This window comes from Pteronotus mesoamericanus, unplaced genomic scaffold (assembly GCF_021234165.1).
Source record: "Pteronotus mesoamericanus isolate MK-2021 breed Mesoamerican mustached bat unplaced genomic scaffold, CSHL_Meso_final contig_2, whole genome shotgun sequence".
Classification (NCBI taxonomy): Eukaryota; Metazoa; Chordata; class Mammalia; order Chiroptera; family Mormoopidae; genus Pteronotus; species Pteronotus mesoamericanus.
Window position 1 is genome coordinate 24,197,513 of NW_026555084.1, and position 27,747 is coordinate 24,225,259.

The following is a 27,747-nucleotide window of genomic DNA, read 5'->3' on the forward strand; positions in this document are numbered from 1 at the left end:
AATATTATAGAAAGAGAGATGTGATTAGAAGCCTAGTCTGCTCCTAGAAGATTTATACGAGGAAGTGATCACCAAATTAGACTCCTTCTGACATAAAGGTATAACCATCTCTAATTCAGAGCAGAGACCATATTGCTTTTTCCTAGACTGACCAGTGGTTCTCAAAGTTTAGACCCTGGACGATCAGTATCATCTGAACTTGTTTGAAATAAAAATTTTCAGGCCACACTCCAGAAGTATTAAATCAGAACTTCTAAGGTTAGGGCCCAGAAATCTGAGTTTTTAAAATTTTCCTTGTAGGTAATTCTGATCTGCGCCACGCCTTCAGATCCACTGCTCTGGAATTAAAACCTTTTAAAGTGCATTCTTCAGCAATAGTCCAGGCTTTCCTTTCCCAAAGGCCACTCCATGGTATGAGTTACATAAAGATATGCCCCAGACTTGGCCCTCTGGTATCTAGGCTCAGAAAACCAGGTGAGTAGCATTCTGTATGACAAGTGATAGGTTGAGTTTGGCTCAAAAGTTTGTCTATAGCTTCAGTAGAGTTTTGACTTTTCCATTTCCCAGACTCTTCTCCACTCCATATCACAACTCACAAATAGAAGTTTACATTTAAGGTGGTTGGAAGTAGAGATTTGTGCTATATTTCTTTTATTTGTGGAATAAGAGTAAAGGTACCAAGCAAAATCAGTTAGACTTAAGACCTTTTAAGCTGCATTCTTCATCAATAACCCAGGCTTTCCTTTCTTAGAGCTTTTTAAGGCTAGCAGGCTTTTGTCTGCTTAATGATATCCAGCCCTATTTGGCCTGGGGTGACAGTGGAATGTACTATGAACATTGTCACTCCTGCATTAACTTAGTAAAAGTGATAGCTCAGGACTAAAAAAGGACAAAAAACCCTGAAACCTAGGCTGAGATAGGCTCCCAGGTTCTGGAGCAGGGAGATTTTTTGGAAGTAAAAAGGTGGAGAGAGGGCTGGACTGCTTTTTGCAAGGTTTACAAGTGCTCTTCTGCTGGAGTGTGGAGTGCGTGCCTCACAGCAGAGGGCACTGCAGCATTCTCTAAGCCAGCCTCTGCTCCTAGCACGCACCTGTCTGTCCAGGGGGAAGATATCTCTCTGGCCTCCCTGAGCCCTTGAGCCCAAAACTAGAAGAGGTGCAGAAAAAAAAGGAGAGAAAAGCTGCTGCCCCATCCCCACATACTTACCCCCACCAAGCAAGAATTCTTAGTAGCCCAAAGAGGAAACTGCTTGAAGCACTTCTACTTCCCAGTGTGAGGAGGAGTCCCTGACTCATTGCCTACTCTAGTGGGTCATTTCCTGATAATTCCTCCCCAAAAAGGTAGAACCAGGCCGTCACCTGGGAAGAGACTGGTACACATATGTTCACATTTCAGTAATCTTAATAAGTGGAAATTCTGAGTTGCAACCATGTGGGCCCTAAAAAACCAGGGCTTAATTAATTATCTACTTTGTGAAAAATTATGTTTGCCTAAAAGGCAACATTTTCCAATATAAGTTTTCATAACACCCTCCTACTGTATAGGTACCATGTGATTTGATTCATATTGTTTTCAGGAACAAAAACAATAGCTAACACATTTCAGGTATTTATTGCATGCAAGATTTTTTATGACCTTGTGTTTATATAAACTAATTTTAACAATTTTGTGAGGCAGTTACTGATTATTATGCACATTTATAGATAAAGAAAATAACATTTTAAGGTTACACAGCTAGTGAATAGTGGAGATGGGATTTGAACCCAGGCAATATGGCTGCAGAGTCTGTACCCTTAATGGATTTTGCTGTTACCAAATTCTCACCAAAGAACAATGTGTCTTTCTAGAGTTGGCATTGTATTGCATGTTAAATATGTAAGCCTCAATTGTAGGTTCTTGAGAAGTCAGGGCCATAAGGGTTGCTTGGGCTTGGGAGATGAGGTTAAGAGCAGACTCTGCACTGGTATCCTTGCATGACTAGTATTCATTCATCATGAAGTAATAAAGCATGGAAACTTTTTGGCCTAAAACTGATTCTGGTTGTCAGTCTCAGCCTAGCACCTGATGACTTCTGCCATAAAGAGGGAGGAGCATTTCTCTTCTCAGGAGTATAAAGTGGGAGGCATATAGTATTTTCTTTCCCCATTCAATTCAGGCAAATGTTAAGGAAACACCGATTCCTTTAAAATTATATGTATCTGGAGTTATCAATTCTGAGTACCACAGATATTCAAATATGATACAGTCCCTGCCCTCAAAAAACTGACAAGGTAGAAAATGATGCTCTTTGTTCTCATCCCTGGTCCTCTAATATATTCAGCAAAAGGAAGAACTATATGTAGTCTCCAGATCCAAAGCAGCAAGTTGGGTGGTCGGGGTTGGCCAAGTTCACAGATCATTAACTCTTGAATGCCATTTGGGATGATACCACTTTATTCAGTGCTTGCTTTGTTTCAAGCACTAAGCTAAACCCTTTACTCAATATATACTTATTTAATTCTCACGGCTGTTATATGTATGAAGTAGATACTGTTATTACTTTTACAGATGAAGAAACTGAAGCACAGAAAAATGAAGTGATGTGCTCAAGTTCACCTAGCATGTATTGAAATGTCATTTGAACCCAGTCTATAAAGCTTGTACTCTTTATCTATTATTCACTATATTGCTAATATCCTGAGTTAAGGTAGCTGCAGGAATTAAAGCTTAACAGTGAGGGAAGACTTGATAGAAAGCAAGAAACCAAGAATACCAGTGAAAATGGAGTATGTTACAGGATCTTTGGGCCTTGGAGCCCCAATCAGGAGGTTGCAGTGCCTCCCAGGGCAGGGTTTGTGTCAATCTCTTTGGTGCCTGGCACAAAGCTGAACCCATAATCAGTCTCAGAAAGCATTATTGAGGTGAATAATGGCTGAGTAACATCATTTTTGTAGACAGGACTGACTCTTGTCATCATCCACTACGTTCCCAATGGCAACGCTCCTTATCTAGCAGGTGTTGGCAGTCATAGAGGGCATGTTTGTGGGGAGAGGGTATGCTGGAAGAGCTGTCAGTGTTAGTCTTGGAGTCATATTTATTTGTAGAGGCTTCCTCAACCCCCCTTTAGCTTTGGTTACCAGTCCTCATTAAAGGCCCAATGATGTGAAGCTCTCTGATCCTGTGCCCAGATACACGCTCTGGGCATCTCATTTACTCTCAAAAGAAGATTGGCCTCTTATAGGTAGAACCGGGCATTGCTCTTCACCCATTAGTTAATCTTGTTCCAGGCTTTCTGATCCATTCCATGGGGATAGCATAGACACTGGGTAGGCACCCTGAACAAATAACCTACCATCCTACCCGACACTTGGTTGCTGAAGAAGAGGGACAGCAGAGGTGACACCCCTTGACCACATCATGTCTTTGTTGATTTGTATGTCTCAGCCCTTTCCCAACCACTGGAAATGGTTACCTTTTGCTTTGTAAATTCCATTTTGAAACTGTTGGTAGAGGGGAGTGGAAAGTGGGGCCATTAATTGGCTCCCCAGCTACAGGTTTCCTAACCTTACTGGAGGGGAGGGCTTGGGAAAGTACATGAAAGGAAGGGTGGAGCTGGGGGAGAAAACCGGCCTTGTGCAAAGGCTGGGCAGCCAGATGTTCACTTTCGCAGTTCTCCAGTAAGACTGGCAGGGCAGATATAGATTAAAAAGAAGCACAAACTCCATTTAAAGTGCATTACAGCTCAGGAACCAGCTCCCCCTGGGCAGGAGGAGGGAGGAAAGGGCACAAGAGGCCACATCAGTCTCCTTCCTTATCTAGGGCCACATGTCTCTCTCCTAGCTTTGTGCAGGGTGATTTACACCCCTGGCTGGAATGACTCTCTTTCTGGGCTGATTACATCGGCAAATGCCCCCCAGAGGCCACAGCAGGATGGCCATACTCAGAAGCAGCAGCCAATAAATCTCAGAGGTTTATATTGCACTTCTCAATACCCTTCCTCCGGGCCCTCCGCCACGTGGGCTGTGGAAGTTAAGGCGAGGGCTTTGTTGGAGGGTTAGGGGATGAAAACCTCTACTTCCTTTCATCATGCTCCTTTTCCCTTTTTCTAAGCACTGCTTTATTCTCATTCTGCAAGTCCATCTGCCTCTGTATTTACGCTGGGAGCAGGTGGAAATTGGCCCTGAGCCCATAAGTACCCTTGCCCTTATAGATAGAAATCCTGGGCTCTGGGCACAGCTGTGTTTCTACCTAGCTGTTTCACCTCAGGAGAGTAGCTTGCTCTCTGCAATAGCCTCTGAAGATGATGAGCCTCCTAAATGGTCTCTCCAGCCACCTTCCTCAGTGATCTTGTCTTTCTTCCAGGGAAATCTCTGCCATTTAGTCTAAGAAGTGTTTAATCCTTCATCCTCCCCCATGACACTGAAGGGGCTGAAGAAGTCTGGTCTGGCAAACGTCCTGGGATCTGGCACCAGATCTGCTGCCAGCTGCCTGGGACCCATCTTTGCAGAATCTTGGTGTTGAAGTCAATGGCCGAACTTAATCCTTGAAGATACTTATGAGGGGTAAATGAAACCATAAATGTGCACATTCTAAGAAAAAATATACTAGAAATGCAAGAGCTGTAGTGCTTGTTTAAGTTGTATTACAAGGTTTCATTTGTGACGGTTGTTCCTTGGTGGTAGTGGGGTGGAGTGGGAAAGGGTGCTTTTTTTTTTTTTTTTGGGTAGATGTGGGGAGCCCTCTAGTCTCCAGCAGCAGCTTTCCCAATATCTCAGGCGGGAGCCGACAGTGGGTCGGCAGGCTCGGGAGGAGCGCTGTCTTCCTGCGGCTCCCGCGGCTAGGGCACTTGCCCTCCTTCGCCTCCACCCCGGAGCTTTCTCCGAACTGTAGAGGCAGCGGGGCATTTGTCCACTCCGGAGTTGGAGGGCGGCGCCCAGGACCCTGATGGGAGAGTTGGCGCCTTCTGTGCGAGGAGGGGCGGAAGGCAGTGGTGGGAGGCGCCGGGGAGGGGCCCCCAGGCTCGCAAAGCTCCAGTGCAGAGCACGGATTAGGCGCACGCAGAACGCGCCGGGGGGCAAACTCCTCCGTGCTGACCCCCAATGGCGCACCCCGAGAACCTGCTACCAGCGCTGTCCGTGCTCCTGCTCCTGCTGCTGCCGCCGCCAGCGTTGTTCGGAGCCGGTGAGTGCCCTCGGTGCTTACACTGGACCGCTCCGGCCAGGGTGTTGGCGGGCGGGGGGGCGGGGGGGGGAGGAGGGGGATGTGTAAGCGGAGACCTGTCAGCACTGCCCGGAGAGGACTCAGACACCACATGGCCACCTGGTCCCGGCTGTCCATCCCTCTGAGCCTGGGGATCTACAGGAGGGAGCCCAGGGTGGCAGGAAGGGGCTGGGTTCCATGCCTAATAAAGTGTCTGAACTGTTGTAGATTGAGTCGCATGCTTTGGCCAGGGCACCCAAGCATCTCCCAGTTCCCCGTTCCTCCCTTCCCTCTCTCCCGGCGCATCTGCACAGTCAGAAGAGCCCACGGCCAGAAAGGCCAGTTCCGCGACAGCAGCATCTCCAGGAGGCGGGACGGTCTCCATTTGCTCCACGTGGGCTTCATCTCTTCCACCCCCTGTAAGCACTGGGGAACTGGACACTAGGTACAGATGAGGAAAGTTTTATTAGAACTGACATGAAACGAATTAGGTTTGTAAACTGCTGCCAGAACATGCTAACACCGGTATTTGGTTGTATTGCTGAGAACATTGGTCACCAGCAATCTACCCCTCTTAAGGATATACTTTTTGTTACTATTTTAATTAGAGGAGAAAACTCACTGTTGGGCAAGATGGCGTTTCCTTGCAAGCTGCCAAGCAGCGCCTTGCCCTATTATTGATACACAATAGATATTTTGTGGAATGTGTAGTTCAAGACCTGGTTTCTGAAGCATGTCATTGCCCCAAGGAAGGGCAGCCTGGGATTCATGATCCCAGGGAATGGCCCATGGCCTTTTGGAATGGGATGGGTGCTTTGGAACCTCATTGTGGGGTTCCTACCCAGAGTATGAGTGGAGGGGATACTAAGGCAGATACCACACATGGACTGACCTCCATCCACAAGGTAAGTACTAGAGAAATGCAATCTTGGCTGAAAGACAGATATGGAAGGAAGGAGGGGAAGGACTAGCCTGCCCAGACTGACTCCATCAGTAAATCAGGGCAGCAAGACATCACTGGTCTGATTTGACTGCCCCAGGACATTTCACTAACCCTGCCAGTATGGCTGCCTGTCAGGATCAAGGATAAACATGGAACACCTTTCCCGCACCCTCTGTTGAGCTGCAGTGCCCCTAAATCCACTGTTGCTCAGACATGATGAACTATCAGCTTAGAAATTAGAGAGGTTTACTTCTGAAAATAGTTACAATTCAATATTTAGTCCAGCTAAAGCAATGAGACTTGGACCTGCTACATTTCTTTCAGCAAGCATTTATTGGGTATCTACCAGAAGTAACATCTGAAATATTTAGTATTTCTCAAACTATTTAAAATCATGTTCTCTTTTTGGTAAAGATGAAAATCTCATGCCTTTCTTAATTATTTTTTGAAACTTCAAAAGCTGTGCTTTTTATCTTTCACATATAAAATTATCAAATGTGCTTTTTTTTTGAACCACACATTCCCTTTGAAAATTCTGATATACCCCTAAAAGGGGCCTAACCTCTCTCTTTCTCATCCCCTCCATCCAGAAACTCTGGTTTAATCCAATCCCCTTATCTTATGTTTGTGAAGCTAAGGTCCAGAAAGTGAATTAAATTGTCCTTTGTAGAGCTGGGGCTAATGTGAGGTGAGTGAAGGAGTTGCTAAGAAACTCAGTAGTCAAGATAAAGGATATTTTAATGCAATATTTTTTAAACCAAAATTAACGCCAAAAAATCCATGATGAACAAGATGTCAAAATTTTAAATAAAAAAGAGTAACGATGTCATACTAAGGCATATCGGGGCTTGAAGCAAAAGGAAAAATCAGTAATTTTGATCCCGTCTTTATGCATTGAATATAGCACCGATTCTTTTTTTTTTTTTTCTATTATAGCTGTCCCAATTTTCCCCTGTTGCTCTCCCTATCCCTCCCCTCGCCACAGTCAATTCCCACCCTGTTGTCTGTGTCCATGGGTTATTTATACTCGTTCTCTAACTAGGCCCTTCCCTTCTTTCCTCCCTTATCCCCCTCTGGTCCCTGTCAGTTTGTTCCTTGTTTCCATTGCTTCTGGTTTTATTTTGTTTGTTTGTTTGTTTGTTTGTTTAGTTCATTAGGTTTCTATAATAGGTGAGATGATATGGTATTTGTCTTTCACTGACTGGCTTATTTCACTTAGCATAATACTCTCCAGTTCCATCCATGCTGTCATGAAAGGTAGGAGTTCCTTCGTTCTTTCTGCTGCATAGTATTCCATTGTGTAAATGTACCACAGTTCTTCAATCCACTCAGTTACTGATAGGCACTTAGGTTGTTTCCAGCACTTGGCTATTATAAATAACATTGCTATGAACATAGGGGTGCATAAATACTTTTGAATTGGTGTTTCAGGATTCTTAGGGTATAATTCCAGCAGTGGAATTGCCAGGTGTTGATGTTGAGCATTCTTTCATATGCTTATGGGCCTTCTGTGTGTCCTCCTTGGAGGAGTGTCTGTTCAGGTCCTTTGCCCATTTTTTAATTGGATTTTTTGTCTTCCTGGTGTTGAGTCATATGAGTTCTTTATATATTTAGGAGATCAAACCCTTGTCCAAGGTATCGTTGGCAAATATGTTTTCCTGTATGGTTGGTTCCCTTTAGTTCCCTTTTCATTTTGATGATGCTTTTTTTTCTTTTTCTTTTTTAATTTTTAAGACTTTATTTATTTATTTTTAGAGAGGGGAAGGGAGGGAGAGAAACATCAATGTGTGGTTGCCTCTCGCATGCCCCCGACTGGGCCCACAACCCAGCCATGTGCCCTAGACTGGGAATCAAATCAGCAACCCTTTGGTTTGCAGGCCAGCACTCAATTAATCCATTAAGCCACACCAGCCAGGGCTGGTGATGTTTTTCTTTAGCTGTGCAGAAGCTTTTTAATTTAATGTAGTCTCATTTGTTTATTCTTTCCTTTATTTCCCTTGCCCTATCGGCAAAAATATTGCTGAGTGGGATATCTGAAATTTTACTGCCTATGTTTTCCTCTAGGACTTTTATGGTGTCATGGCTATGTTTAAGTCTTTTATCCATTTAGAGTTTATTCTGGTGTATAGTATAAGTTGGTGATCTAGTTTCATTTTTTTGCATGTACTATTCCAGATCTCCCAGCACCATTTGTTGAAGAAGCTAGTTTTACTCCATTTTATGCTTCTGCCCTCTTTGTCAAATATTATTTGACCATAAAGACATGGGTTTATTTCTGGGCTCTCTATTTTGTTCCATTGATTTATGTGTCTGTTCTTATGCCAGTACCAGACTGTTTTGATTACAGTGGCCTTGTAGTATAGTTTAGTATCAAGTATTATGATCCCTCCTACTTTTTTGTTCTTTCTCAAGATTGCTGCAGCTATTCAGGGTCATTTTTGGTTCCCTATAAATGTTTGAAATATTTGTTATAAATCTGTGAAATATCATTGGTATTTTAATAGGGATTGTGTTGAACCTATACCAAGCTTTGGGTTGTATGGACATTTTAATGATGTTGATTCTTCTGGACCATGAACACAGTATATACTTCCATTTGTTTGTGTCTTCCTTAATTTCTTGCTTTAGTGTTCTGTAGTTTTCTGAGTACAGGTCTTTTACCTCCTTGGTTAAGTTTATTCTTAGGTACATTTTTTTGTTGTTGCTATAGTAAATGGGATTTATTTCCTAGTTTCTGATATTTCATTGTTGATATACAAAAATGCCTTCAATTTATGAATATTCATTTTGTATCCTGCTATTTTGCCAAATGCACTTATTAGGTTGAGTAGTTTAGGTCAAGTATAACGTATAGCACCGAATCTTAAACTATAAGGTGGATATGACTCTCCAGTGAACTTGCTAAAATTCAGATTCCCGGGCCTCATCACTAGAGATTCTGATTCAGTTATTCTGGGATAAGGCTCAGAAATCTCAATTTTAAAAACTAATCTAATTGATTTTCATATGATTGGAAGAGCAGGTTGGACTAACTAAACTCTGAGGCCCCACCCAATTTTGGGATTCTGATTGTAAGCAGATGGAAGGCACCCAGAGAAGTTATAGAGGTAGTTCACAGATTGTCTCTGTTATCTGGCTATTTCTTTTTTTTAAAGTGCACTTTATTGATTATATTACTACAGTTCTTCCAATTTTCTCCCATTACTCCCCTTCATCTGGTTCCCCCCTTCCCTCCAGCAATCCCTCCTTAGTTCATGTCCATGGGTTGTGCCTGTAAGTTCTTTGGCTTCTCCATTTCCCATACTGTTCTTAACGACCCCCTGTCTATTTTGTTCCTACCAATTATGCTTCTTAATCCCTGGACCTTTTCCTGCATTCTCTCCCTTCCCACGCCCAGCTGATGACCCTCCAAATAATTTCCATACCTATTATTCTCTTCCTGTTCTGGTGGTTTGCTTAGTTTTTTGTTGTTTTTGTCTTTTAAGATTCAGTTATTGATAGTTGTGAGTTTGTTGTCATTTCATGGTTCATAGTTTTGATCTTCTTTTTCTTAGATAAGTCCCTATAACATTTCATATAATGTCATATGATGATGAACTCCTTTAGCATTACCTTGTATGGGAAGCACTTTATCTGTCCTTCCATTCTAAATGATAGCTTTGCTAGATAGGGTAATATTGGTTGTAGGTCCTTCTTTTCATCACTTTGAATACTTCTTGCCAGTCCCTTCTTGCCTGCGAAGTTTCTTTTGAGAAATCAGCTGATAGTCTCATGGGTACTCCTTTACAGGTAACTCTTTGCTTTTCTCTTACTGTTGAATATTCTCTCTTTGTCTTTAACCTCTAGCATTTTAATTATGATGTGTCTTGGTGTAGTACTCTTTGGACCCAACTTGTTTGGGACTCTTTGTGCTCCCTGGACTTAGTATATCTCTTTCCTTTGCCACATTAGGGACATTTTCTTTCATTAATTTTTCAAATAAGTTTTCAATTTCTTGCTTTCCTTCTTTTGGCATCCCTATAATTTGGATGTCACCACATTTGGAGTTGTCCCAGAAAATTCCTTTTCTCTCCTCATTTTTTTGCATTCTTGTTTCTTCATTCTGTATTAGTTGACTGTTTATTTCTTCCTTATGTTCCAAATTGTTGATTTGAATCCTGGCTTCATTTATTTCACTGCTGGTTTCCTGTGGATTTTTAAAATTTCACTTAGTATAACCTTAATTTCTTCCTTTATGTTGTTGCCACACTCAATGAGTTCTCTGAGCATCCCGATCACCAATGTTTTGAACTCTGCATCCGATAGGTTGGCTCTCTCTGTCTCATTTAGTTCTTTTTCTGGACTTTTATTCTGTTCTTTCATTTGGGCCATATTTCTTTGTGTCCTCAATTTGGCAGCCTCCCTGAGTTTGTTTCTGTGTATTAGGTAGAGCTGATCTCATTCCCTGTCTTAGTAGCATGGGCTATGTAGAAAAGGCACCTGTAGATTGTGTGGGGCAGAGTCTTAGGTAATTGCTAGGGTGGGGCAACCCACTTCACTGCCTTGTGGCTGTGTGTGTTGGGAGGGCTCAGAGGGAAGACAAAGCCACTGTCTGGCTTCTGGAGGTTTGCCCAACATGCACCGTTACCAGTCACTGCCTGTATGCAGCTTGCACCCTACTGGCTGCTGCCCCAGTGGTGAACCCCAGAGTAGGTGTGTTTGCTTATGTTCTAAGTCCCTGTGAACATTTGAAGTGGCAAAAATCAGGCAGTTTCTTCTGTGGCTCCAACCTCTGCTGGTTTTTACAGCCAGAAGTAATGGGAGTTTATCTTCCCGGTGCTGGAACCCTGGGCTGTGTGATCTGGCCTGCATCTGGGACCGCTTTCTCCCAAGGCATCCCTTCTGATTTTTATCCACATACATGATTGTGGGACCTTCTGTTCCTCTGCCACTGCTGCCACCTCTCTGCACCATGCCACCTCCACCCGTCTCCGTGACTCTGATCCTCCTACCTGTTTGGATGAATGTGGCTTATTTAAATCCTTCATTGTCAGCCTTCTACACAGCTTGATTTTCTGACAGTTCTGGGTGTTTTTTGTTTTAAGATCTGGTTGTAATTCTTTCTATGGTTGTGTAAGGAGGTGAAGTGTGTCTACCTATACCTCCATCTTGACCAGAAGTCTATCTGGCTGTTTCTTAATAGGAACTCACAAAGAATAGGCACTGATGACAGAGTAGCAATAAGATAAACATGGAAGTCTGGAGGGGAGATAATCAGAAAAAAATTAAGTAAAAGAAAATCGAATGGTGATAAGTGCTATGCAGAGAATTGAAGTAATAATGTGTTAGAGTAGTGAGGGGGTTAGTTGGGGATGGCCTTTCGGAGATGACATTAAACTGCAAACTGGATTGCCAGAAGGGAATAGCGATATGAAGATGACAGAGAAGAGCACTCCAAGCAGAAAGAAATGCTAGGGCGAAAACCCTAAGGTAGACACAAAGTTGTCTTGTTTAATGTCAACCAGAGGAAATGTTAGTGTAGATGGAGCGAAGTGGGAGAGGAAGCGAGAACTAGGAAGTCAAGTTAAAGAAGTGGGATTTTTGAGGAAGATGCGGTTGCTGTTGCATGTCAGCCCACATCTGCTCCTGAGTCACTGCTTTTCACTCTCAACGAGGAACAAGTCAATGAGGAAGCAGTGCCACAGCAATGGCTTTTAAAGATACTAGAAAGCCACCTGTGAAAACAGAGGTGGTGATTCATTGAATTAGAATTACTCTAATTCTAATGAAACATAAAGTCTTTGGAGATGGTGTGTGCTGACTTGATCAGAGGCGTAAAGGAAAAGAATCTCAAAATGAAAGGACCAGTTGTGATGTCTACTAAGACTCTGAGAATCACTGCAAGAAAACTCCTTGTGGGGAGGGTTCTAAGACCTGGGATTGATTTCAGATGATGATCCGCAAGCCACTCATTGGCTTGCACAGCCCTTCTGAGATTGTTAAGCAGAGTACTTCCATCAGTATTGAGCCAGGAGTCCAGGTTGAAGTCATCATTGTAGGTGCTTAAATCAACCTTTTTAATAAATTGACTATCAGTTGTCAAAAAAAAGAAGAAGAAGAAGCGGGCAAGGACTGGGTCTTAAAAGGTTTTTATAATGAGGGTACATAATTAGAAATATGTTACATTCAATGGAATGCTATATAGCAACAAAAAATAAGCTATTTTCAATTACACTTAACAGTATGGGTGAATTTCATAAACATAATATTGAGCTAAGGAAACCAAGACACCAAAAGCAATTGTTGTATGACTGAAAAACAGGCAACATTAGAAATAAAGATGCTGGTTTCCTTGGCAGGGATGGTGACCAGCGCAAGTCCTCCAGGGTGCTGGTGATGTTCTGGTCCTTCGCTTGTCTGATTACACAGGTGTAATCCCTTTGAAATTCATTGAACTGTACTTACTTGATTTATGTACTTTTCTATATGTTATACTTCAATAAAAAATTTATTACCAAACATGTTATACAAATGGCTACTCTGAAAATGCCCTCAACATCATTCGTTATTAGGGAAATGCAAATGAAAACCACAATGAGATACCACTTCACACCCATTAGGATAGCTATTTTAAAAAGTAAAATAATGAGAGTTGGCAAGTGTATGGAGAAATTGGAACCCTTGTATATTTTTAGGGGGAATGCAAAAAGGTACAGCCACTATGGAAAATAATTTGGCAGTTTCTCAAAAAGTTAAATATAGAATTATCATGTGACCCAGCAATCCACTCCTAGGTGTACACCCAAAAGAACTGAATACAGATATTCAAGCAAATACTTGTACGTGAATGTTTACAGTAGCACTGTTGACAGTAACTAAAAGGAAACAGCCCAAATGTCCATCAACTGATGTATGTATAAACAAAATGTCATATATCAATTCAATGAAATACTGTCCATCTATAAAAAAGAATGAAGCACTGACACATAGTACAATGTGGATAAACCTCAAAAACAGGGTGTTAGGTGAAAGAAGCCAGATATAAAAGATTCAATATTTTATTATTCCATTTACATAAAACATCTAGGAAAATGTATAGAGACAGTCCTGGCTGGAGTAGCTCAGTTCATAGAGCTTTGTCCCCACATGCCAAGGTGATGGGTCTGGTTCCCAATCGAGGCACATACGAGAATCAACCAATGAATGTATAACATTCATTGTTTTCAGATGAATAGTATACATAAGGTATTTTAAGTGGAACAACAAAAATCAATCTGTGTCTCTCCCTCCCCCTTTTCCCTCTCTGAAATCAATCAATAAAAAAATTTTTTTAAATGTATAGAGACAGAAAGCAGTTTAGTGGTTGCCAGCAGCAGGTGGAAGGTAGAATGGTATGTTTAGTGGGTATGAGTTTCCTTCTGGAGTGAAAAAAAGGTATTGAAATTAGGTGGAGGTGATGGTTGAAAATAATCACGAATGTACTAAATTCCACTTAATTGTACCCTTTGAGATGTTTAATTTTATGTTGCATGAATTTTATTTTGATAAAAATGTTTTCCCACCTAAAAATTTTCATTTAAAAAGATGGCTGCAACAACAAAATAGTAATTGTATGAAGTGAAGGATATATTAACTAATCTTATTGTGATCATTTCACAATACATACGTATATCACATCATCATGTTGTACACCTAAAACAGATAATGTTATATGTCAATTATATCTCAATAAAGAAAGGGTGGGTGAGTGGTTCAGGAGAATGAATTTGGAAGATGGAATCAAAGAGACCAATAAGGAGTCTTGGCAGTAGTTCAGACAAAAGTTATTGGTAAGTAGAGCAAAGGAGGTAGTAATTGATGTGGAGAGAAGTGGACAGATTCCAGATATGCTGCGGAGCTGACAGGACTTGTTGGATTGAATGTAGGATGTGAAGGAAAGAAAAGAATTAAGAATGACTCCTAGATGGTTTGCCTTGAAAAACTGGGGTTACGATGGTGTTCTATTACCCACTGATAGGGGCCCGACATCTTAGGATGCAGGGCCTTCCTCCAGAGCTGAGCTATCACTAGCTCTGGGTATTCCTGAGTGAGTGACAAAATCAGCAAAACTCTCCACCCTAACCCAAACCAGTTCCCACTGTAAGGTATTTTAAGTGACTCAGAATTATTCTCATTAAGCTTGCCCATGCACATGCTCAACTCTCTGATTATGATGCTAGCTCTTACCCATCACATAGCTCTGCCCAGGGCCCTCCTCCCTACGCCTGGCAGGGTCATCAGGGTCATCGTTAAACAACTGTCCCTCTTCCCCAGGAGGCTAAGCAGCCTTTCTTTAGACTCCTACCTCTTCTTGGGCCTGATCTGTTCTCCACTCCTGTTGGGCTTCCTTCTCCCCACACTTATTCCTGAAGGTCTTTTGTGCCACCCAAGATTTTCCTGCCCAAGGCTTCACCTGAATTCTTCCCCCCACCCACCTAACCTGAGGACGTGGTACTCCCAGGTAGCTACTGTGACCTTATGTGAGATTTATGTGTTCTCTCTTCCTTCACAGGGAACCTGCGCCCCACTGGGGGTCGGCTCTTGAACAGCTGTATCCAGGCCAGGAGGAAATGCCAGGCTGATCCCACTTGCAATGCTGCTTACCGCCACCTGAATTCCTGCACCCCATCAGCTGCAGAGGAACTTTCAGTTTCTGCAGACTGCTTGGAGTCAGCACAACACCTCAGGAATAGCTCTCTGATGAGTTGCAGATGCCACCGACGCATGAAGAACCAAACTACCTGCCTGAGCATCTACTGGACTGTACACCCTGCCCGCAGCCTTGGTGAGGTCCCCATCCCAGAGCAGACTAAGCTAGGAAAGGTGGCTCTTGGGGTTGTTTTTCAATCCTTCAGCAAATGAGCCACATGGTAGATTCTGAGAGCGATGATAAATGAAGCTTTCCATGTGACATCAGTAAGAAGTGGAGGGAGAAATTGCCAGTATCCTTTTGGGTCCCCCAACATTGCCTATTTCCCCCTTTCTTATCTGATGACATGTAGCTGCCTCTTGGCAGAGATATGAACCAGGCTGTGGCCCAAGCTGGGGAGCTCCTGGAACAGAAGGGTATGGAGAAGGAGATGGAGGAAAATGGTCTTAACCCATAAACAGGCTCCAAATACAATGTAATCCATAAATGCAGAGACTGGGAGGCAGCGTCCTGGTGCAACCTTTAACAGAAAGTGTACTCATTAGCTAGGCAGGAGATGGTAAAAGAGAGAGGGCACTGGAGGAGACAAAGAAAAGAGCTTCCTCTGACTCCAAAGGCCCCTCTGCGTATTAGTCAGCTTTCACTAGATTATGCTGTAATAACTTGTAGAACAAATAATTTGCAAAACAAAGATTTAGTTCTTGCTCATATTCCATGTTGGCTGTTTCATGTGTCCCCTTCATTCCAGGCTGAAGGTACAGCCTCTACCTGGGATATTCCTTTCTCATAGCAAAGGGGAATGAACAATGGCAGAACCATGCCATGGCTTTAAAAGCTCCTGCTCAGATTTTACATAAAATGCTTCAGCTCACATTCTATTGACAGAGGAAAACACATGGAGGGCAAACCAGACATCACTGGAGAGGGGAAATGTACTTCTCCCTCAGGGAGGCATTGAAGATTAAATGGCAATAAGTGAGGATATATAATCTTACAGTGAGAGCAAAAATAACTGGAAAAAATAATACAACTTTCACAGTCCACCGCTGAGGGGGAGGCAGACTCTGTCCCACAGAGCCACTCCAGGTCGCCATGAATGGGGAAATAAAATAAGTCATTCCAGACACTTCTTGGTCTGCCAGGGAAAGGGGGTGGTGATTCCCTCTAGTGGAGAATGCCCCGAGCCCCTGTGTTCAATGGCTTTTATTGAAAGGGTTATCAATTGGGGCTAGGTAGTAGGAATGTACAGGTAATCTCATTACATCAGTATTTTAATGTTTACAGAGAATAGGTAATGTATGAGGAAGACAAAGGGCAGGAACACACTGATTTGCATGGTTCTGAGACAAGTAAACATAAGAGAGCCAAATGGTTTAGGGTCAGGGTCTGTGAATAATGTAAATTTCCTTCCCAGCGTGAGCCAGTATCATAATTTTAAGAAAAACAAGGCATGCTTCAAGGAAAGTAATTTACTTCTAGGCCTGATTTCCCTTGGGAACCGCCTGATCCAGTTTAGGACAGCATCTAGTATTGTTTCAAGCCTGTTCCAGGCAGGCAGAGCAGAGCAGTCAAGAGATAAGGAGACTTCTTTCAGGTAGAATGGGGACTCTATCCATATCAAAGCCAAGGGGTGAGAGTCTTTTGCCCTTTCTCCATGTCTCCCAAGTCCTTCCCTGATGGCCCCTATGGGACTGTGCCTGTCTTAGGTTGCCCCTACCATCAAGGGGTCTTACCTGTCATTGACTAACCAGTTATCCTTCAGGGCCAAACAGGGTGATGTGAGGGAGGCAGGGTCTGCGCCCCTGCCAGGGGGACAGGTTTTGTCTCCTCAGGGGCCTATTTTACACAAGGCCTCTTTGCTTAGCTCCAGCCTTGGGGCCCTCTTGCCTGTTGGCGAGGCTATAGTTCCTGATACCAGGCAGGACAGTTCCCAACACACCACTTGTTCAAAATATTCATTTTCCTCCTTTCCACAAGCATTTTATACCAACACAATTTCTAAGAAAGATGCCCTAAGAGTTCTACCCAAACATGACATCAAGCTTCAAGTCTAGGATCTTGTGATTATTTCTGTATCAGGTATGGATATGGTTCCTTTTGATCTAGAAACTTACAAGCTAAAAAGACTTCCACTCAAGATGGAGGCATAGGTAGACACACTTTGCCTCCTCGTGAAACCATAGAAAGAATTACAGCCAGATCTCAAAACAAATTGACACCCAGAACTGTCAGAAAATTGAGCTGTATGGATGTCTGACAACCAAGGATTTGAAGAAGCCACCTTCATCCAGATAGCGAGGAGGGTAGGAGTCACAAGGATAGGCAAAGAGGCGGCAGTCATGGTAGCAGCAGAACAGAGGGTTCCACTTTCACGTACAGTGAGTAAGAAAAGTGGGTACCTTGGGAGTAAGTGATCCTAGCCCCAGGCCAGACCACACAGACCAGGATTCCAGCACCAGGAAGATCAACCCCCATTATCTCTGGCTATAAAAATCAGTGGGGGTTGGGGCAGCAGAAGAAACTGCCTGATTTTTGATGCTTAAAAGGGACTTAGAACATACGCAAACACACCCACTCTGGGTTTCAGCAGTTGGAAGGGCACCAGTCACATATAGGAAACAGGTGAAGTGACTGGAAATGGGGTGAGTGCTAGGCAAACCTCCAGAAGCCAGACAGTGGCTTTGTCTTCCCTCTGAACCCTCCCAACACACACAGCCACAAGGCAGTGAAGTGGGTTGCCCCACCCTAGCAATTACCTAAGACTCTGCCCCACACAATCTACAGGTGCCTTTTCTACATAGCCCATGCTACTAAGACAGGGAATGAGATCAGCTCTACCTAATACACAGAAACAAACTCAGGGAGGCTGCCAAATTGAGGACACAAAGAAATATGGCCCAAATGAAAGAACAGAATAAAAGTCCAGAAAAAGAACTAAATGAGACAGAGAGAGCCAACCTATCGGATGCAGAGTTCAAAACATTGGTGATCGGGATGCTCAGAGAACTCATTGAGTGTGGCAACAACATAAAGGAAGAAATGAAGGTTATACTAAGTGAAATAAAAAATATATATATAGGGATCCAACAGTGAAGGGAAGTAAGCTGGGATTCAAAAGGAAGAAATACACATTTGACTAGAACAGAAAGAAGAAACAAGAATTCACAAAAATGAGGATAGGCTTAGGAATCTCTGGGACACCCCCAAATGTGTCGACATCCAAATTATAGGGATGCCAGAAGGAGAAGAGGGAGAGCAAGGAACTGAAAACTTATTTGAAAAAATAATGAAAGAAAATGTCCCTAATGTGGTAAAGGAAAGAGATATACTAAGTCCAGGAAGCACAGAGTCCCAAACAAGTTGGACCCAAAGAAAACCACACCAAGACACATCATAATTAAAATGTTAAAGACAAAGAGAGAATATTCAACAGTAAGAGAAAAGCAAAGAGTTACCTGTAAAGGAGTACCCATGAGACTATCAGCTGATTTCTCAAAAGAAACTTCGCAGGCAAGAAGGGACTGGCAAGAAGTATTCAAAGTGATGAAAAGAAGGACTTACAACCAATATTACCCTATCTAGCAAAGCTATCATTTAGAATGGAAGGACAGATAAAGTGCTTCCCATACAAGGTAATGCTAAGGGAGTTCATCATCACCAAGACCTCATTATATGAAACGTTAAAAGGATTTATTTAAGAAAAAGAAGATCAAAACAATGGATGTTAAAAAGGCAACAAATTCACAACTATCAACAACTGAATCTAAGCAATGACAACAACAACAGCAACAAAACAACTAAGCAAACAACCGAACAGGAACAGAAAAATAGGCATGGAAATAATTTGGAGGGTTATCAGCTAGTGAGGGGGAAAGGAGAGAATGGGGGAAATGATGCAGGGATTAAGAAGCATCATTGGTTGGAGCAAAATAGACAGGGGGAATCTTAAGAACAGTATGGGAAATGGAGAAGCCAAAGAACTTACAGGCATGACCCATGGACATGCTGGAAGAAACTAAAAAATGTAAGTACAAAATAGCAAAAAAAAGAAAGAAAGAAAGAGAAAAACTTACTGACTAAAAAGACAAGTCACCTGCCTCGAGTACATACTCAATATACTATAATGGAACAGGGACAGGAAAGACCATAACAGATAATTTCAGTAAGAAAAGGGAGGGATGAGAGTCACACAGCAGACATTGATTCATAGTAACTCTGAAGTCCCACTAGACAAATGTCTCGAGGGGCATACTCCTTGGGAGCAGTGGTTATTCTTTAATAAGGCCCTGGTTTCGCTGCATGGGAGAATTGCTCTATTCATTGTTCTCCATGGTTCTTGGCCCAGCTCCCTGGGAGGTCCTTCCTTTTCCATTACAATAAATCCTCACTCGATGTCATCAACACATTCTTGGAAACTGTGACTTTAAGTGAAATGACATATAATGAAACCAATTTTCCTGTGGGCTAGTTGATATAAATAAGAGTTAAATTCCTACAGCATATTTCTGGCCTCAAAACATCACCAGACTTCTAAATAAAGATTCAAAACACTAATGATGTTAAACATTGAAATAAATGTGAACTATACATACATTTAAAAAATATTAATGAAAACAAGATAATTGTTTTCCAACCAATTTAATCCAGATCAGGGCTGGGTGTGACCAGAGCCTTTCTTGGCAGCTCAGGGTACAAGGCGGGAACCCACCCTGGACAGGATGCCCTTCGCAGGGCCACTCACACCCCCAGCCACACTCCCTCAGACTGGGACAGTGTACACATGCCAGTTCACTTAACATGCATATATTTGGGATGGGGGAGGAAGCCAGAGTACCCAGAGAAAACCCAAGCAGGCATAGGGAGACCTCACATTCCACACAGACAGTTGCTTTACTGGGAATGAATTCTTTTTTTTCCTTCATTAACATCATAACAAAAAAAAAATGTAGAACTAAATAACATGATTCAAAGACCTGTCTTTTTTCTTTGGCCACATCTGAAAAGGGCATGGAGACTCTGACCTCCCTGGGGACCGAGCACCGATTTCAGCTTGTTTCCTTTCAAAGGAAAATTGGAGCATTTTAAGTCTCAAATAGTCACAGTCTCTTTTAATCTAAATTGGTGGCTCCTAGCAGTTCACTCTCTCAAAACATAATTTCTTTTTATAGTTTGATTTGTCACCACCTGTGCCAGTGATGGCCTTTACTATAATTCTTTTCAAGACATGCATCTCTTTCTACACTGAATTACAAGTACCTTGCCCTTATCAGGGTTCTGTGGGAGGGCCTCTACCTTAGTCTTCTTTCCCTGAGCTCATTCGTCCAACTGGCGGGATTTATTGGATAGCATCTTAATCAATGAGAAATCCCCACAAAGGGCATGCTAACCACAAACTTGATTTGGTCTTTGCTCCAAGGCTGAGTTGTAATAGACCTTATTACTCAAAGCATTTCTCAAATTTTATCTTTTACCATTTGATTATAAGAAGCAGTTGCAACTTTTCTCAATCCTGCACGTCCCACAATTGCTGGATTCTCCCTTTTCTGTTTCCTCTCTATTTGCAAACTAGCCAGTTCTTCTCTGAGCTTATATCTTCCTTGGAGTACCTTGCCAAATGCAGCCAGTAACAATCAATACATACTAGTAATCTGCTTCTCAGCTTCTCCCGTTAAAGCACGAGCTCATTCGGTATATAACCTTTCTTCCAAGTTCACCACCCACTGCTCAGTCCCAAAGCCAATACTATATATTTTAGACTTTTTTTTTCTTGTAGCACTCCACATCTAGATACCAATTACATTTTTAGTAAGAATTTGCTAGGTTATGCTGCAGTAACAAACTACCAACACCAAAATTTCTGTCTTTCAACAACAGAAATGTATTTCTTGCTCATGTTATACATCTGCTGCAGGCGTCCATGAGTCGGCTTTGTCTTTGCTCTACCTGTCTTCTTCATTCAGGGATCCAGGCTGGTAGAGGGAGAAGAGCAAAAGCAGAACCAGGTGATGGTTTTTAAGGCTTATGCTAAGATGTGATTTACATCACTTCACTCAAAATGCACAGGCCAAAGCAAGTCATGTGGCTGAGTCTGACAGTGGGTGGGGACCTGAAAGTCACAGGGCAAGAGATGGGGATGTATCATCTTCCCACTGGGTGGATAGCAAATAATTGGAAACAGCAATACAATTTACCACACTCCTTGTTTCCTGCTTTCCACCCCTCATCTTAATCCCTTCTGTTTCAGAACTTCCCTTGAGACTTCTCCTTGGATCTTTTCCCCCAATCCCCCTTTCCTTGGAAGCAGCAGGTCTTCCCAACTATCCAAATTATCCTCTCCTGCTTGCCTAGCATGATCCATATGCCTTGCCTCCTAAAGATGTATTCACAGGGGCTTACTGTATGAAAAACCCTGCAAGCTCACCTCTCTCACCTCTCTCCCCTCTCTCCCCAAATAGATTAACCAACATTTACTGAGTACCTACCATATACAATATATGAACTATGCAGAGATTTTGTAAGGCCCAGTAAGCCCCCTTAAGGAGCCTACAACCTCATGGAGGTGACTGAGGGAGACGTGTTTCCTTCGAGATCATTACTTCTTCCTTCTTTACTTTTCTCCCTCTGGTTTGATATGGGACCTGGCCTCACACCTCCACACCATACAATGCTTCTCCGTAGCCAAATAGGCCTGGAACAGTCTATCACTGCCCCCTCTCCAATAGGAAGAGAAAACAAGACAGAGTCCTATTACTTGCTCATGGACCCACAGGCAATATATCTAGTGGTTAGAAGCAGAGATTCTGCAATTGTGTAGTCTAGGTTTCAAATCCCAGCTCCACTTTTTAGCTTATGTGAGCCTGAGTGAGTAACTTCTCTCATCTTGTTTCTTCTTACCTACCCAAAGCCTTCTTAGGAGGATTAAATGAGATCAAGTATATATAAAATATATATATGTATGAATTTTTTTTCACTTACACCATTGTGCCCAGCACAGTGTGCTCAGCAAGGTACCTTTACTATTCTCATCATTAAACCTAGGTTATTCTCACACTCAGCCTATACTTGATGCCCCTGATTTTTTTCTCACTTCCACAGAGTTTGCATCTAGTTAGCAAGAGACTGTTTTCCTTTTTTCTAAAGGGCTTTGAGGTCTGGCTCAGCAGCCTCAGGCCTGCTGCTCCTGCCCCTAGACCCGTCCTCAGAACTCTGGTGCTCTCTACCTTGTCTCTAGGAGACTATGAGCCGGATGTCTCCCCCTATGAAGACACAGTGACTGGAAAACCCTTGGAAATGAATCTCGGCCAATGGAGCATGATCAAACCAGGTATGGAGGGCAAACTGTGGTGTGGAGGCTGAGTCGTGGGCGCCTGCTGGGGAACACAGTTGGGGGGCCTGCGAGGGAAGAGTCCTCACTTGCCAGGTAACTAAAGCAGCATTGTGTAGGATGGGCGTCTGACTGGTGGGGCATGATCTGGTCTCATAAGTCATCAAAGTAATAGTTATTAGGGAGGCATTCAGAGAGAGCCCATTAGGGCTCCTTCGTTCCAAAAGGCGAGTCTCTACAAAGGGTTTGGTGGGAGTGGCAGCAGTCCCAGAAAAATGTGCTGAAATGGAGTATTTACCCTCATTCAAGGCGGCCACAAAAGTAAGGTTTGTTTTTTTTTCTTTTTGTCCCTGAAGACTAAGAAATTGCTTGTTTTCAACCATTCTAATGGGATGGGCAAGGAAAATGGTTAGAGAGAGTGTGATGCTTCAGGGATGTCTCAGGGTGTGGAGCCATCTGTCTGGCAAGGACTCCGATGCATGTTTTTCAGGAAACTGAAGCTCTTGCTTTAATTGGAAGGGAACACACACACATGCACTACTCTCTTTGAGAAAGGTGAGTTTTGTTATATAGTCCTATATATTAGAATTTTGAGAGAAAAGCATAGAGATTTATACATAAACTCTTAGTTACTACAAGGAATCCAGGAATTTACCTGCTTTGGTTACTCTGCTGTTCTGACTGCTGGAATATTCTGTTAATAGAAATATCACCATAATTTCCCAAGATTCAAGAGTATGGGAAACTTGTATGCATATATGAACCAATGAAAGACAAGCAGGTGATATTAATACTGAGCAGAATAGACAGATGTAAAACAAAACAAAAATCCTAAGTAGAATTTGGTTGCATTTTTTGGACAGTTTAGAAAGTTTTAGATTGTTGTAGAGCCTCTAGCTTATTCCCACCATGAGCTCCCATTCAATGCATAGGATTGAGGAAAGGGTTTTGGTTATTTGAGCTTTCTGGCTGTTTGAATTCTAAATAAGGGAGCTTTAGATGTATGTGGCCTTTTCTTTTCTTTTTTTTTTTTTTTCACCTAGTCAAACTGAGGAGTGGGATGGGGGAGGTTCACAAATACCAGACACAGTTTGCGCGTAGAGGGCAAGCCCTGGACTAGGAGTGGCTTACTCAGGGCAGTCCTCCCTTTTCTTCCTAGCCCCACTACCAATGCGTGATAAATCAGAGTGTTGCCGGGGAGGCGGGGCGGAGGAGGGGGATGGTTCCCGAGGGAAGCTGGTTTTGCAGAGGACTGGTGACTTTGTGTCGCTCTTTCCACAGACTGGGACCTCTGCCTCAAGTTCGCCATGCTGTGTACTCTTAATGAAAAGTGTGGCCGGCTGCGCAAGGCCTATGGGGAGGCGTGCTCGAGGCCCCACTGCCAGCGCCGAACCTGCCTCCGGCAGCTGCGTGCCTTCTTCGAGAATGCAGAGACATCCTACGCAGAGGGTCTGCTGCTGTGCCCGTGCGCGCCTTCTGACCTGGGCTGTGGGCAGCGACGGCGCAACACCATCGCCCCGAGCTGCGCGCTGCCGTCTGGGACCTCCAACTGCCTGGAGCTGCAGCGTCTCTGCCTCTTGGACCCGCTGTGCAGGTGCGGGGCTGGGTGCGGGTGGACCGGGTAGGCAAGGGCACAGTGCGCACCACTCCCTCCAGGCGCCCCGCCTTGGGAGCCTGGGTGCGGCTCCCCAGGGTCCGTGGACTGACTTAATGATGTATCTATCTTTCGATATCTAATGAAACTTATTTCTCAAAAAGAAATATAGCATTTTCTGTGTGTAAAAACTTCAGAAAATATAAAAACGTATAAAAATATCACTCAAAATCCATGACCAACCCTGGCTGGTGTGGTTCAGTGGATTGAGTGCCGGCCCGCAAACCAAAGGGTCACGGATTGGATTCCCAGTTAGGGCACATGCCTGGGTTGCAAACCAAATTCCCAGTAGAGGGAGCCTCCGAGAGGCAACCGCTCATTGATGTTTTTCTTCCTCCCTTCTCCTCTCTCTGAAAACAAATAAATAAAATCTTAAAAAAAAATCATAAATGCTTTGGGGTTCATGTTTAAAAAAAAGAAAGAATCCATGACCAGCTCTGGCTGATATGGTTCAGCGGATTGAGCACTGGCTTGTCAAACAAAAGGTCGGGGGTTCGATTCCTGGACAGGGCATATACCTGGGCCAGGTCCCTGGTTGGGGGCAAGCTAAAGGCAACTGATAGATGTTTCTTTCCCTTTCTTTCTCCCTCCCTTCCCCTCTCTCTAAAAATAAATAAATAAAATCTTTTAAAAAAAAAATCCATCACCTAAAGATAACCTGCTGTATTTTGGGAGAGCATTTCCTTCTAGTCCTTTTTGCATAGAGAGAAACAAAATTTGGTATTCTAGGACAATATTTGTATCTTACATTGTATCTCTTTCATCTATGGTGCATATCTCATGAGCACGTTCTGGTGGAGGCAGTATGGAATAGTGGTAAAGACAGACTCAGAAGCCAGACAGATCTGAATTTAAGTCCTGGGTCTGTGCGACCTTGGGCCCATCACTTAACCTAAAATTCCATCACTTAACCCAGCTTTCCACTCAGTCCTCTGTAAAAACTGAGATAATAATGTGGACCTGATAGGATTTTGGTGAGAGTTAAAGTACATAACTTACGTAGAGTGCTTAACTTGCTGGTGCAAAGTAAATGCTCAATAAATGGTGGTGCTTATTTTGTGATTTACTGTCCTTCGACAACTTGATTTTTAAGAGCCTACACCGTGCTCCGTTTTATGGATGTCCGATACTTTATTTAATCATTCTCTATTGTTGGATATTTAAGTTGCATTCTAAATAATACTGCATAAATATCATTCTTGTTTATTAATCTGTGTGCACAAATATAATTACTGATTAGGGTGTGTTGCTACATTACCGAATCAAAGGGCATGAAGATTTGTAAGGTGTTTGATGCATATTCTCCAGCCAAATTCTGATCTGGCTTTCCTTGGCCTTCTCAGGACAAAACACTCACCAAGTTGAAGTTATCATCCATTCAAGTGACATTTTTTGACAGTGGGGTCACACCAACCTTGTTTTGCAATCTACCACTTACTCCTCTGTAAGCTTGGGCAAGTTATTTAACCTCTGAGTCCCACTTTTCTCTTCTGCAGAATATTACCTAGTTAGAGCTCTCACTAATCATAACACTAATACTTACTGAGTACTTACTATGGGCTAGGTACTGTTTTAATACTTACTATGTATTATTAATTAACTCTTCTAAACTTCACTCACAAGAACCCTGTGAGATAGACGCTGTTTTTATTTTTTTGTCATCCTCAGTTTACAAATGAAGAAGCCACAGCAGAGAAAGGTTTAAAAACCAGGTAATAAGTCAAATTTGTTAATAAGGTTTGGAATGAAGTCTGGCCTAGAGTCTGTGCTGCTAACCTCTCTGCCATACTGCCTATTATTGTGCTGGTAGCCATTACTGTAACATAACAAGTGCTGGACTAGATGATAAAGATACTGTTTCTTACTTCAAGGAGTTTGCATTTAAGTGGAGGTGACAGAGAAGTAAACCATCAACCTGACACAAAGCTAAATATAAGGAAAACTGCAGAAATCTGTACAGAGAAACAATCATTATCTGAAACATTCCATTATCTGAAGATAACCAGCTTTACCTATTAGTAACAATATCTAATATTGTTAATAGTAACAATATCTAATATTTATTGAATACTTCAAAAGTACCAGACACCATGCTAAATGCTATACATACATTTTCTCATTTCAGTCTCACAAAAATCCACGATCTCTACTTACAGTTGAGAAAACTGAGGTTAAGGAAGCTGCCTGAGATCTCATAACTAGGGATTGTGAAGCCCAAATTCACAGTGATATGCTGTGGGGACTGGGATGATAGTGCATTTAATTGTGACAGGAGCAGACTTCACTGGGCCAGGCTCTGAAGGCAGGGGAGGATTTGGCATGCAGGTGGGCATGTCGACTAAAGGGTCAGCAAGGGTGGAGATTGCACACCAGACCCTTAAAGGAAACTCGTGAATTTTTCTTTTTCCAGATCACGCCTGGCCGATTTTCAGACCCACTGCCATCCCATGGACATCCTCGGGACTTGTGCTACAGAGCAGTCCAGATGTCTGCAAGCGTACCTGGGGATGATTGGTGAGGCTGGGGGATCTGTGTAAGGAGCCCACAGGCTGGTCTTGGAGTAAGAGTGCGCTGGCTACTGAACCCAGATGGAGTGCTCCTGATACAGGTGAAGGAGGGTGGGAGCTGAAGCTGGGGCTGGCCTAGGTCCTAACGATCCCCTCTTCACCCCACAGGGACTCCCATGACCCCCAACTTTGTCAGCAATGTCAATGCCAGTGTTGCCTTAAGCTGTACCTGTCGAGGCAGTGGCAACCTGCAAGAGGAGTGTGAGCGGCTGGAACAGGCTTTTTCCCGCAACCCCTGCCTCAGTGAGTGTGCTCCATCTGCTGCCTCCCTGATGGCCAGGTCTGCTGGACCCAGGGGGAAGAAAAGGGTCAGCTCCAACCATCTCCTGCTGCCAGATCAGCCTCCTCCTCAGAATAGTCTTACATCGCTCAGCCTGGGCCTTTCTTCCTTCTCCTGCTCCCTGAATGACCGCCCCCCCACCTCACCCCACCCCCAAGCTGCCTGTTCAACCTGACTAGGCCTCAGGGACACTCGACACTATTTAGCTCAAGGAATAAGCAAGCAGAATGAGAAAGTATCCTATTCCCACCTATCTACCCTCCTACATCCCAGGGTTTCTGAGACATTCCCTGTCCTGCCTTGGGAGCCTGAGAAATCTCCGTCTGTTTCCAACCTACCTTCTCATTTCTCCTCAGCGAAAGCCATTGCAGTTAAGATGCATTTGCACAGCACACTCTTCTCCCAGGACTCTGCCTCACATGAGAAGAAACTCAAGGTAGGACCTCATCTATTAAACTCCTCATACCTTTACCGAACCATCTGGAAAAAACCCAGGTAAGGCAGACAAGGGGATGGAGGCGGTGATCTCGTTGCTGTCATGAATACTCTAGACTTCTAGTTGACACTGCAGGGGAAGGGGACATGACTGATGAAGTTGGTGGAGCTGACTCCATTGCATTTCTTCCACAGAACAGAAACCTTGAGCCGAGGCCACAGCCCTGGATGCTCTCTCTTTTCTCCTGCACTCTTACCTTGATTCTGCTCCCAAGTTCCTGGTAACTGGACTTCCCTGGGGCCCTCTTCCCCTCTAATACATCCAGCCTGACCTGCCGCCTGCAAGAAGTGAGGAAAGAACGGCATCAAGAAGGAGGTGCATGAAAACATGACAACCCTGACCCACCCCCATCCCCCACCGCACATTCACAAAATAGAAGCTGACTGGCTCAGTTCTCATTCCCTCCACTTCTGACTCAGACTGCCCCTCTTTAGGAATTGGACACCATGATTTAGCCATATCTTCTGGTGGTAACCAGCTCTACTAAACTCTCTCCTGATCCCTCCCCATCAGGATCACCAGGTTCTAACAAATTAGTCATTCTCTATTGCATTCAATAGGCAGTCAGGGCTGGGTGTTCTGAGGCAGCCTGGACTCCTGTTCCCTTGTCTCCTTCTCTGAATGGAGGTTGGGAACC

General features: G+C 43.4%; 1 protein-coding gene and 1 pseudogene across 1 annotated transcript; both read left to right on the forward strand.

Moving 5' to 3' along the window:
- The first annotated feature begins 5,078 nt into the window (after positions 1-5,078).
- Positions 5,079-27,453, forward strand: GFRA3 (GDNF family receptor alpha 3). The gene is made up of 8 exons (XM_054567974.1): positions 5,079-5,160; positions 14,652-14,924; positions 22,021-22,113; positions 23,395-23,707; positions 26,178-26,281; positions 26,443-26,577; positions 26,971-27,050; positions 27,245-27,453. Exons 1-8 carry the CDS (start codon positions 5,079-5,081, stop codon positions 27,332-27,334), a joined length of 1,170 nt encoding a protein of 389 aa, XP_054423949.1. The 3' UTR covers positions 27,335-27,453.
- Positions 11,808-12,167, forward strand: LOC129066427 (40S ribosomal protein S20-like; annotated as a pseudogene).
- Positions 27,454-27,747: the final 294 nt, after the last annotated feature.

Bases quoted from the DNA above. Each gene is read 5' to 3' on its own strand.
- GFRA3 (XM_054567974.1), top strand. From the start codon at position 5,079: ATGGCGCACCCCGAGAACCTGCTACCAGCGCTGTCCGTGCTCCTGCTC. The intron at 5,161-14,651 runs GTGAGTGCCCTC...CTTCCTTCACAG, and splicing joins GCCAGCGTTGTTCGGAGCCG to GGAACCTGCGCCCCACTGGG. The intron at 14,925-22,020 runs GTGAGGTCCCCA...CCTTGTCTCTAG, and splicing joins ACACCCTGCCCGCAGCCTTG to GAGACTATGAGCCGGATGTC.